This window comes from Hemiscyllium ocellatum, chromosome 2 (genome assembly GCF_020745735.1).
Source record: "Hemiscyllium ocellatum isolate sHemOce1 chromosome 2, sHemOce1.pat.X.cur, whole genome shotgun sequence".
NCBI classification, from domain to species: domain Eukaryota; kingdom Metazoa; phylum Chordata; class Chondrichthyes; order Orectolobiformes; family Hemiscylliidae; genus Hemiscyllium; species Hemiscyllium ocellatum.
Genome location: NC_083402.1, coordinates 72,395,299 through 72,408,742, shown reverse-complemented (window position 1 = coordinate 72,408,742; position 13,444 = coordinate 72,395,299). Strand labels below are relative to the sequence as shown.

The 13,444-nt window shown below is 39.0% G+C and overlaps 1 protein-coding gene across 1 annotated transcript in view; it reads right to left on the bottom strand.

Moving 5' to 3' along the window:
• Positions 1-13,173, bottom strand: part of prr16 (proline rich 16) — a 243,051-nt gene extending 229,878 nt beyond the window's left edge. The window contains exon 1 of the mRNA XM_060844684.1: positions 12,338-13,173. Within this exon, the coding sequence (XP_060700667.1) occupies positions 12,338-12,469 (132 nt within the window). The 5' untranslated portion in view covers positions 12,470-13,173. The remainder of the gene's footprint in view (positions 1-12,337) is intronic.
• Between the last annotated feature and the right edge of the window lie 271 nt (positions 13,174-13,444).

Below are 13,444 nucleotides of genomic sequence, written 5' to 3'. Positions count from 1 at the left end.
GATGGAAGAAAAGCTAATAGCCCTCTATGTTTACTCCACCTCTCATAAAGCATGCCAATACATATGGTTTCCCATTAACTGAGGATTCTGGGTAATCCAAGATGGAAAACAGGAAAAATTTCTGGCTGTAACGAAAAAGACAGAGACCCAGAGAGAGACACTCCAGATCTCAAATTTGAAGTTCTAAATTGGAGAAAGGCCATTTTTGACAGTATTTGACAACATTTAAAAGGCATTTGAATGGGTCTATGAATAGGAAGGGTTTGGAGGGATATGGGCCGGGTGCTGGCAGGTGGGACAACATTGGGTCAGCATGGACAGGTTAGATCGAAGGGTCTGTTTCCATGCTGTACATCTCTATGACTCTGTAACTCTCCAAGGGTTCCCTGTCTCTGTTGACTGTCTCTGTCTGAGGTAACAATTAACCTCAGTAAGTGAGTTTACAAGACACAGAGCACTCTTTAATTTATTCTTTATTTATTCTCAAAGTCTCAATTACCAAGTATCTAAAAATATCAAACATCAAAAATATCCAAATATACAAATTCTACACATTTAAAATAAACCACACTAGTCACCTATCTGCTAACTTATTGCTACACTTAAATCCAAACACATTACCCACAAGTACTCAGCTGGCCTGGCTGTACACCCCCTCCCCTCCCCTGCCCTCACCTCACCTCACCTCACCTCACCTCACATGGTTGCTCATGTGCTGTTTCTAGATCACACTGGATTTTTTCCCTGATCTCTTATTGATTTCCATCCAATCTGAGGCATCAATTTTGTCCTCCAAACAGGTCTGAGTAGCCACCATTGTGTCCATGATTGTTAGCAAATCCGATTGTTTGGCTTGAGCAACTCTCAGTCTTTCCATTCGAGCTTTAACCCTCTCCAGCCATGACCAACACCTGATTTGTGGTATATACTGAATTATATCACTGTTCCAGAATGGCTACCTAATTAAAAACCTTCACAAAAATGCCAAACACCCATATGCTACTTCTTTTAGACTCCAAATTCTAAACATGATAGTAGCAGACATACAAAGCCCACACCTTTCATCATAATAGTGATTCAGGAATTATGTTGACTGATGTCTCCATGGCAATCTTTCTATCCAGTGCAGCTCCGTCCAATGTTGCTTGGACTACTGTGCCCTGTGCATTTTCATTGAACATGCATGTGCTTCTTATTGAATTGATCACAAGTGATCCCCCTCATTGACCTGGTCAACAGCCATTTGCAGTAAAAGCAGTGTTATCTCCATACACCCTTCTCGGACATGCCTTCTTTTTGCAGTTCTATCTCTCTCCTTTCCCAAATGGAAAATATTGTGCCCGATGTTGTCCTGAATTCCTTCTGACTGCCTTCAATAGGACCTTTGACTTACTTGGCAGCAGGTTATTTATTTCAGCAGATAGCTAGCAATGGCTAACTCTATCTTCTCTCGTGTCACATTCTACCATTTCCTTGGAGAATGCTGCTTGGAAATCTGTGTCAAAGCTTAATTTTGGCATTGTTGGCAACTTACTGACAATTTCTTCAGCTTTTAAGTCACATACACAAATCTGTTCCATAATGCCTTTTCTTAATTCTCTAAGATGACAATGAATGCACAGTTTTTTTATCATAACCATGATGAATTCCTCAATGTCCGCACTAGATAACTGATCCTTTGTTTCAAACCAATCATTATCATCAAGCTCCAATGGTTTGGAACTTTAGTGCTGCTGAAACTAAAACATAATGTCTGACAGTAGCATGTCTTTTGGTTTTGCAGGGATAACCAAATTCTTCAGTGCCTCACCTTCTGCTGGCTCTATTTCAGTCAAAAATATCACTCTTCTTGTTTCCCCCACTGCCTGATTAACAACCAGATCATTACAAACATTAGGATATTGTAAACATTGAAAATCATCTTGAGCCAATCTGCACACACCATGAAACGCTCTCGATTGCAACTGTGCTCTCCCAATAATACCTATTGATCCAGGTATCTTCAATTATCAGTTCACACTAATGTTCAAACAACTCTCTAAGAAGATTGGATTTTTTAAAATGTTTTCACAGCAAAAAGTACTCACAAACTTCAATAAGGCATTTGACAAGGTTCCCCATAGGAAACTGGTTAGCAAGGTTAGATCTCATGGAATGCAGGGAAAACAAGCCATTTGGATACAGAACTGGCTCAAAGGTAGAAGAAAGAGGGTGGTGGTGGAGGGCTGTTTTTCAGACTGGAGGCAAGTGACAGTAGAGTGCCACAAGGATCGATGCTGGGTCCACTAATTTTCATCACTTATATAAATGATTTGGATGTGAGCACAAGAGGTATAGTTAGTAAGTTTGCAGATGACACCAAAATTGGAGGTGTAGTGGACAGTGAAGAAGGTTACCTCAGATAACAACGGGATCTTGATCAGATCAGCCAGTGGGCTAAGAAGTGGCAAATGGAGTTTAATTTAGATAAATGAGAGATGCTGCATTTTGAGAAAGCAAATCATAGCAGGACTTAAATACTTAATGGTAATGTCCGAGGGAGTGTTGCTGAACAAAGAGACTGTGGAGTGCAGGTTCATAGCTCCTTGAAAGTGAAGTTGCAGGTAGATAGGATAGTGAAGAAGGCATTTGATATGTTTTTATTTATTGGTCAGAGTATTGAGTACAGGAGTTGGGTGGTCATTTGCGGCTGTACAGGACATTGGTTAGGCCACTTTTGGAATATGGTGTGCAATTCTGGTTTCCTTCCTATGGGAAAGATGTTGTGAAACTTGAAAGGGTTCAGAAACGATTTACAAGATGTTGCCAGGGTTGGAGGATTTGAACTATAGGGAGAGGTTGAATAGGCTGGGGCTATTTTCCCTGGAGTGTCGGACGCTGAGGGGTGACCTTCTAGAGGTTTATAAAGTCATGAGGGGCATGGATAGGATAAATAGACAAAGTCTCTTCCCTGGGGTGGGGGAGTCCAGAATTATAGGGCATTGGTTTAGGGTGAGAGGGGAAAGATATAAAAGAGGCCTAAGGGGCAACTTTTTCATGCACAGGATGGTACATGTATGGAATGAGCTGCCAATGGAAGTGATGGAGGCTGGTACAATTACAACATTTAAAAGGCACTTGGATGGGTGTATAAATAGGAAGGGTTTGGAGGGATATGGGCCAGGTGCTGGCAGGTGGGACTAGATTGTGTTGGAATATCTGGTCAGCATGGACCAGTTGAACTGACGGGTCTGTTTCCGTGCTATACATCTGTACGACTCTATGACTCTAATTCCTCTTAAGCGTAAGATGTTTATCCAACATAAATTTGTTCGGCTAGGCACATTAGCATTCTTATGTCATCTTCAAGTGTGATATTGTTGCCGGACATGCTAAAATAAAGTTGAGCACATGCAGAGGCAACACCAAATTAAAATTAGTTTAGATTAGATTACTTACAGTGTGGAAACAGGCCCTTCGGCCCAACAAGTCCACACCGACCCGCCGAAGCACACCCACCCAAACCCATTCCCCTACATTTACCCCTTCATCTAACGCTACAGGCAATTTAGCATGGCCAATTCACCTAACCTGCATATTTTTGGACTGTGGAAGGAAACCGGAGCACCCGGAGGAAACCCACGCAGACACGGGGAGAATGTGCAAACTCCACACAGTCAGTCGCCTGAGGCGGGAATTGAACCCAGGTCTCTGGCGCTGTGAGGCAGCAGTGCTAACCACTTTGCCACTGTGCCCCCCACTATTTTGGTATATACATGTACAGAAATAAGGACAAGTGGGTGCTATTACCAGTGACAGATATTTTGTGAAAATTCCACTTGGCTAGCAAGTCCTTTTGTTGCGTGCATCCAAGGATGGAAGTAACTATTATTACAGACAGGTGGAATAATGAGAAAATTTATTTCTTTATTCTGCATGACTGCAGATTATATGTTGATTGAAGGGGTTATACTACATAACTGTACACTTAACTGTACAATCTGTTCCAAAGCTTCATTTTTAAGTATATTAGACTAAGTCCTTTATTCACGTATCATGGTTAACTTTTCTTTGAGTCTGAGAAAGGAAACCAATTTCAATACAATATGTTTACTATGGCAAAAAGAGTGCCATCAGAAAAGTTGAAATTGAAGGCAGCCTGAAGTTTTGTGCAATGTTTAATTAAGTAACAACAATAATCATATTTAGTCAGGTAACTATATTTGGATAGTGTTCTCCCTCCAAATGATAACTAAAATTTAAATTCTTTGCTTGGAATAAGCAATGTGAGTTGTTTGGGATATAAATGGTCCCACTAAGCTCAATGGAGTAAATAGAACTATGTCACCAGTTAATTTCAATATTTCTTTAAAACCTTCCAACCGAAGAAAAGGTCATTAATGTTTCAGTAAAAGTTTCAAATATGTTCAATATTTCCAAATTTTTCAAGTCCTTTAGTAAAAATAGATATATAGATATCTTGCTAAATCACCATGCATTTAAAACTGTTTCAATTCCAGGCAGATATCCCTGACAACTTACACTTTGAACCAGCAATCATTCTGGGATTCACTTCAAGGCAACAAACTCTTACAAGAGACCACTGCATAGATTATCTTGGCACTGTTTCCTTACTTCCATAAGAGTGTCATCTCTTCCTTATTTTTATTCAGAACAAGCTGAATATTCCACATTGAACACATCTCAATACAAGATTGTCAGTGACTGCTAACATAGTCTTTTTCATTTTGCTGAGTCAATAGCCATTGTTGTAACTACAGTTAGGTGTTATTTTTACTGGAATAGAAGAACAGAGATACCATTAATGGCATATAGCCACAATGTGAGAAGAACTACATTCAAGATGAAAACAAAATGTTGCATGCAATAAATACATATTTCATTTATAAAAACAACAGGACTTTTATCAGCTTTTAAACCAAATAGGGTCTCCCCATTACATTTCTTTTTCTCTGTAAGTATCATTTATTGTTACAATGTCCAATTTTATCTTCATATATGCAAAGCTATTATGGTTAAACAATATGTAATCGACAAGAGAAAGTGAGGACGGCAATTGCTGGATATCAGTTGAAAAGTGTGGCACTGGAAAAGCACAGCAGAGTCAGGCAGCATTTAAGGAGCAGGAGAGTTGACATTTTGAGCATATGACTTCATCAGGAATGTGCACATTACTGATGAAGGTTTTATGCCCAAAACATCGACTCTCCTGTTCATCAGATGCTGCCTGACCAGCTGTGATTTTCCAATGCCACACTTTTGACTCAAATATGTACAGACAAACCAAGGAACAGCACTAAGTTACCCTCAAGTTGCAGATCATACAAACCTAGACACACATTTTGCTTCTTTATTATGGCTGGTTCAATATTCTGGAATTCATTACCTCACACTATTTTTGACAGAACTAGTAACAGAAGGACTGCAATTTTTCTACACGATGGCCCACCTGTATCTTCTCAACTCAACTAGGTATGAGCACTATATGGGCAGCTTTCCAAGTAGCAAATGGAAAACAAACGTTTTCACCATTTCACTGGATCCTCTTTCAATGAGTGATCAAATGTTTCCAATTTCCCAACAAAATAATGAAATGGGTAATAAGAGAACATGTCATGCTGTTTAATGTGACAAACAGTACCATGGGATTGCATCAATGAGTTTTACGTATCTTCAGACTGGCACAAGTGCACTTATATTGAGTCCACCTTTTGTTTATACAAGCCAATTTCCACCATGAAAAAAAAACACAATTTATTTCTGATATTGCAAACAAACAACAGGAATTAGGATATATATTCACAACCACTGTATGTTCACTTACATGTCCAATGCATCATTCATTTGTTATATATGCTTGGTATAATTTATTTTGTCCCCTCACAAATTTCCTCTCCTCCACCCCTTTCCTGAAGTCCTTTGTTTTTTTTTCATCAGTTCATGGAACGTGGGCATCACTGGCTAAACCAGCATTTACGGTCCATCCCATTGTACAAAAGGATAATCAAGGTTCTTGGTGTGGTGTCATGTGTCGGCTGGATCAGGTAAGGATGGAAGATTTCCTCCTCTAAAGAACATTAATGGACTAGATTTTTTAATGACAATTGACAAGGGTTACATTGGATTCTTAACTAACTGCCATTGTAGAATTTGAATCCATGATCTCCAGAGTATTGACCAGGGGTGCTAGATTACTATTCCAATGATGTTACCACCATCTTTGCTAGTTTCTTCCTTGAGGATAGTTCCTAAGACATTGACTAACCTTGAGCACCTCAGCCAAATGGATGCCAACAGCTAGGTGAATTGCCAAGAAGCACAATAGCATTAGTTAATTCAATTGGCTGGGTAGCTGATTTGCATTGCGGAAAGATGCCAATGGAATAGGTTCAATTCCCTCAGCAACTAATTGAGGTTAACATGAAGGTCTCACTTTCTCAGTCCGTCTCCTTGCCTGAAATGTGGTGAACCCTCAAGTTAGATTAGTCATTTCTCACTAATGAGAAAGCAACCCTTTTAACAGTCAAGTTAATCTCCCGCAGTTTAGGAAGACAGCTCAAAACTATAATTTCTAGGGCAATTGGAGATAAGCAATAATGCTAGCCAGTCAATGATGCCCAAATCAATAAAGGTGAAAAACAACTAACTCTACGTTTATGCTACTTTTCTTGACCAAGGGAACTGTGCATCAATTCTTACTAACGTCTCAGCTATGATCTCAGCACAGTAAAAAAAAGGTACAGCCTAAAACTAGCTTCATCCAGTTTGTATAGTTTAACTACTCTTTGATTATACTCATGTAGTCATCAAAATATGTGTTGAATAGTACAATGAATAATACATTTGCTGATGGCATTGTAAAGAATATTGCCTAATGAATGTGATTCCACTATTGCAATAAAACGCAGCAGCATAAAACAAAATTTTGTTTAAAGTTTATTTTTAATCAACCTGATCAAACATGTTACGACATATCTCTGTGACAAGTGGACATGAGTGCAGATGCTTTGGACCTGAGGTGAGGCCACTACTATTGTGGCACAAGACTGTAAATCTTGTTTGAATAGTGTCTTAAATTTGAGCTTTAAAATAACATTCAATATAAAATTAAATTACGATGGCACAATATTTGTGATTTCTTTTAATATGGTGAAATATTCCAAAGTTTCGTAGTTTAAAAGAATGACTGGATTCAATGCTTGAAAGTTTAAATAATGAAGATTATGAGATGTCTGACCTCACTGGATGTGTCAGTTAATCAACTTATCGCTTCTTTCTGCTGAATAAATAATTGGTAGTTCAGAACCATTCCACTTAACTATATTGAATACGTGCCTTCATCATGCTTACTATCATTTTTCCTAATGTCACTTCTCTTCACAAGCTTCCAGCTGGTTCAGAAGTAACAAGTTATTTTAAGATCTTATCATTTACTCAGAACTCAAGCCAACTCAGTTTTTTAAAACAAAACTTTTGATGGCCTTGATCAATGGCTTCCTTGGGTCTGGCAAAGATTGGTTATTTTGTTCTGTCGTACACACTTTGGTGAGCATAATAAGATTCAATACAACACTAATGATAAAAAGGATTATCTTCCATTTCATCAGTCTCAAGGGCAACTACAGAACATAAACATTTTGGAGCTCAAAACATTATCTAATAATGACTTTTATATTAAAAGAAAACCTTAACATTGAACTTTTTCTAAATATTGTTCAGTATTTTTAATGCATCAAACAACATTCCAATTTTATTTCTAAAATCAACAGTCATCTTTTCACTATGTATGGCCAGAACTTAATGCCCTTTCCTCTATCTTGTGTTGACAACACATGTTGCCTAGTTTAATGTTCATATGCTTCAGTTAAGCAATAGTTTTCTCATGGAACTTTTTATTTTAATTGGTTTACGAGCTATTGAGCTAGCAATCCATAAGCTGAGTTTTTTTTAGTAAGTCTGCCTTTGTACTTCTTTAAACCACTAAATGAACATTACTAGCCATCTTGTGTAGTTGAGAAGTCAAGTCAGCAATACATAATGATGAGACTTCTCTAAAGCATTAAATTTCCCTTAATTGTTTCACTGTCATTTAAATCAGACCTACAAATATAGGTGGAATCTTCCCAGCCCCTGAACACCCGTGGATAATGGTAAGAAGTTGGGAGAATATGTGAAATAGCCAGCAAAGAGCTTCCTGTCATTGAAAGTAAAGATCTCCTACTTTCCAACCAAGGGTTCAACGGCTTAGTGAGATTCCTAGAGTATCAAGAGTTCATTTTGCATACATTAGCATGCACTAACAAACTCATGATAACACCATCTCTCTTTAGTAATATGTAGTTTCCTATTCTCCTGCCCACCAGAGCAAAACTTAAATGGCAACAATTCACAATATGAAAGACAAAGTGGTAACATGGTGATTCCAGCTTACTGCTTGCTCCTGCAGTCCTCCATCAGTCACCTATATCTCAGGGCATGCTCCATTGGCAAAAAAAAAAATTTACCCCCCACACCTGTCCAGCAGGCACTCTGGGTCCCCACTGGCAAAGTGGAATGCAAATTTCTCTCGATCTGACATGACTGGGACAATTGACAAGATCTGTGCAAGGCTGTGCAGACTGCCATATTTGACCAGAATGCATGGTTGGACTGTAAAGATGATGCCAGGAACAGGAATCCTGAGAAGACAAAACAGTGGCCATTCCACTGTGGTGAGCGGGAGAATAGGATAACTGGAGCACTATTGGGGCATATTGCATAGATAATGAGACAGGTTTGGCAAGAAAGCATGAGACATTGTGCTAGGGCTCATGGATAGAAAACCTCCACAAAATTTATCAAAATTAACACTTAGTCAATTTCTGACAGAATTCAGCTCTAAATTTCCAATCTACTCAAATGGGATTTCAGGACAGATTACTCTAGTGGCTTGTATAAAGCAGGGTGGTGTGTTTGGGCAGTGCTTTGAAAAGAAAGTCCACTATATGCTTAATTTAGAGATTCCAAAGGTGAAGCTATAGGGCTAAGCAACTGAAGATTGAAATTCATAGACAATAAAATTTGTAGGTTGTAAGTGAATGTGTGGATTTCATCAATAAATAAAATCAAACGAGAGAGCTTCTACATGTGAAATTACGTCTGATAATTCCTCAGACTCATCCTATCCCAGGATATACCTTGTGATGTTCTAGTCACTACATGTTACCAGTGAAAGCTGGGATAATGATTTTCAAACTATATATTTAGTTGAGAACATAATGAATGTTTCAACAAAAGTACTGAGGATCTCAATGACAAAATAAAAGAGCGGTATAGTTTAGCAATAGAGATGCAATTGAAATTATTTGGAACATGGCCTAGTAGTGAAAGAATTTGACTATGAAAATACCTCTAGAATTTTAAACTGCTGTTGATGACATATATTATGCCTTTCTTTATTTCCTTGGGAAACTCCTTCTTGATACAGAGTAAATGACTTACTAATTCATGACTCTTAAATCAAACTGTTAATACTGTGCAATTAAATATATCTGTCAACAAGGATAGGTTTTAAGCAAAAGATATTTAAATGAAATCATTTTTGTCAGTCTAATTACAGAATTAAGTTACCATGACCTGAAGCATAAAGATGAGTTTGATTAATGGAAATTCACAATGTTTTTAACCTGGAATTGAAACAGCCATAAATATACAGAGGATCTTTATGCTAGATAATATACACAGCTTTTGGAAGTAAAAGCCAGTGTTGCATTTGCAGTATTTGAAAAATTTGAGGAAAATCTTTATTATTATGTATGATAAATAATTAACTACAATTTGGCTCAGTAAAATATATTGCTGCTGGGATCCATCTAATATTTATTTTAAGATGATTTCAGATACAAAATGTCAACTCTAAATATAAACACATTCAGCATTGAAGAAGACAGCAGGAACATAACCAAGTTAATAAGAAGTACCTAATCTGTTATACCTGTGGTTTCCTTTCCATCTTGAGAATCTTAGCACAGAGAATTAGAGAAATTGCAAATTCCAAGTTAATTGTTTTGAACAATGAACAACAGACATTTTTAAATGATATTCTGATAATTATACTTTGCTGTCCTTTTTTAAACACAACTCATTTTAATTTATATAATCTTTGGTGAAAGGAAGTTCAAAATTCTTCGCTGCATCATGAAATAAGTCTAAGCCCATGAGAACTGTTTTCTCAAAAGTCAGACACCTATATACTATCACAATAAAAAGTTGATATAACATCTTTTAGTCATAAAATGTCCCAGGACACTTCATGTATCTAATGTACAAGATGAGTTAGCACAGCGCTGATTACTCAGTACTCCACAGACTTCAATCAAAACAATAGACATTGAAGACAAGCAACCCCAAAGTGCTGGCAATATCTTATTCAGTGATTAACAATGTTTTCGCACTGTATTGTCTTTTTGTTTTATTGTGCCTGTGGAAAGGTCACTGCAAGCAACAATAAACAATAATTCCTCCTAGTAAATGTGAATTCCCAAACTGTAACATCCTTAATTAATTTACTGAATGGCAGAAGATATTATAGCTCATATTAATCAATGAAAATAGCATAAATGCTAAATATTTTGCATTAAAGCTTAATCAGTTTACAAATAAGAAACTTAAGTTTACAGGAGGCACATAGTTCCACTCCATCGCAATTGCTTCAAGTATGTTTGTGCACTTATAACATTCGAGGTCCTTAGTAAATTCATAACATGCCCTTTTATGACAGCTACGTGTTATTGCCCACACAATGACTTGCAGCTGCAACATTCCTGCTGTAATTGTCACAGGCCTGTTGTTTTGAATTCTGCTCATCCCTGACCCACAGTAAACATCTTTTCACGCCCATTTTAAATAGCAGAAGAAAACTGAGACAACAGCGGACCAAATATACATCCTGGAGAAAGTGAGGACTGCAGATGCTGGAAATATACATCTGCGAAAGAATATCTGGTCTGCACTGAACTACACATGTGGCTGGGTCTGTTGACGGTTCGTGCTTTTCATTTTTTTAAAAAAATGCACGTGGTCGCGAAACCAACTCCAGACACCACACATTTAGTTCCTAAACATTCTTTATTCAAACATTCACGACATGTGTTGCTTCCTATGACAAGGACAATGTATTGAATCAATCGGATCAACACAAAAAATAATCCTCTTAAGGACCACGAAAGGATTTGGATAACAGTGTCAACAGCAAATGCACAAGTGGACAGCATTTTGATTCATTAATACTTATTGACTTTACATTCAGCATTTGTTTTTTTTTCTTTTGTGCTGTGAACAGGAGTGGTAGTAAAGTGAATCAAAGGCTGTCAAGTAATTAATCCATATTCAATGATTGCGAAAATGACTAAGAGATTAGCGACAGGAATACACCTTGTCATTTGTCAACTCAAATAATCCAACGCCCCCCAACCCGGACGCAGCAAGAGAATACTGACGTTATTGTGGCAGTTTAATATGAGAATGTTATGTAACTAATCAGGATTGTTTCAGTGCGCGCCGAGACTCTGGGAGTACAGCTACTCTAGTGTATTTCACACTGAAGAATGAGTTTTAGATTTGTAAACGAAATTAATTTATGCAGGAATACTGCCTTCTAAAGGAAAGAGTTATAAATCAAACTGGCTGTGCATTTACGTGAACTAAATTCATATATACAACTATTACAGATACAATTACACATAATTCAGATTCTCGAAAATATTTCCGATTCAGCTAATCCCCCGTGGACAGTGCAATAAATTATGGAATTTGATAAGTTCGTTACTAGATCAATGAGTGACACTGGCCGATTGGTAGACATATATTGCATTCTAAAAGTGAGTATCCCGTTACTCTTGAGGGCTAACAAGGCAGTGCACCAATGTCTCACTGGGAAGGCGAGTTGTTATGAAGTATGTGTGTGTTTTGCCTGGCGCGCGCGGGCGGGCGGACTGACAGGGGGTGGGGGGAACTTGTCATTGAAACAGGCGCCTGTCTGTTCTCCAACCCAGGGAGGGAAAGCCTCCCGGAGGCTGGGAATTGTGTAATCGTCTAGATCGGAACATTTCAGTTCTCCCTGAAGGGGAGAGAAAAGGGCCTTTCTAAGTTGTAAAATGTCTGGAGCTGTCTGGAATCTAGTGCAGTTGGGCAGCATTTACTGAGGGAGCAGATGTTCCAGTAGTTGGTTGCTCCCTCTCGCAGTTCCGCACACTCAACAAATGTTGAAAATGGATCGATGTTCCTTTGGCATTTCAGGCATAAAGCAGGATTTCTTTGGCTCCCCTCTTTCCCCGCAACTCCTTTAACCATTCCTTACCTCTTTAAGTTCTTTAGCCACGTCCTTTAAATCGCCCAGGACTAACTCCAAATCGTCTACAATAGTCTTGATCTGCTCCTTTACCTTTGCCTTGCAGGCTGCGCCCTCCGGCTGTTTCGAGCTCGCTGACATTATTCGAGTTGGGGCAGGGGGGTAGAGAGGATCAGGAGGTGAAAGCCGAGGCGCTCTTCCCCATGATCTAGCTGCTTCCTTACCGCCTCTGACTCGGTCTCCGCGCCGTTTGCCATCAACTCCGTGTAACTGCGGGCTCCCAAGGACTGCGGAAATCTCGCCAGCACGCCTGCGTCAGTGTGCATGGCAAATTAGAAACACCAACAACAGGGGGGAAAAAAATGTGTAAGTAAATATTATCCCAGCCTGGTTTCCATTAAAACCATACCGCACATGCTGACTAATACCGCCCTTTGGTTCTTCGGGATAAACAATTCTTGGTGCTGGAAATCAGGCGCCTCTCTCTTTCTCTCTCTTCACGGTACATCCAGAAAAGTGTCCTCTCTTCCCCGCTCGGAATAGGTTCACTGCGAGCCGCTTTACGCTTGTCTTATAACCCGGAGAGTTCCTGAAAAAAGCGCACGGTTGAGTGGAAAGGAGGATTGTGATAAGTCTTGAGATCCACTAGTGCTGGAGACAGAGGGGCAGCGCAGCAAATCTCCCGTTTAGTTGTACTCGTCTCCTCCAGTATCGCGGTGTACCCTCTCCCTGGGCGTTTTACGAAAGAGAGATTAGTCTGTTTTCATTGATTCCGGGCGGCAATTCGGTTCATCCTTATTCCCTCACAGCCCTCCTCCTCTATTTAAAGGCAAACAGCTGGAAAAAAAGCTGGGATCTGCATTTGGGAAGACAGAAACTGGCGAACTTCTCCAGAAACTTAAAAAAGAACTTCCTCCTGTGGATGTTAATTGAGAACAGAGTGTTTGCCAGCGACATGCGGGCGAGTTCTGAAAGGCCAATGGACCCGAAACATAACTCTGCTTTCTCTCCACAGATGTTACCAGACCTGCTGAGTTTTTCCAGCAATTTCTTTTTGGTAACATTCGGGTTTAGTTTACTTGCAAAGTCTTCGGGAGTTTCCCAGATATTCTTGGG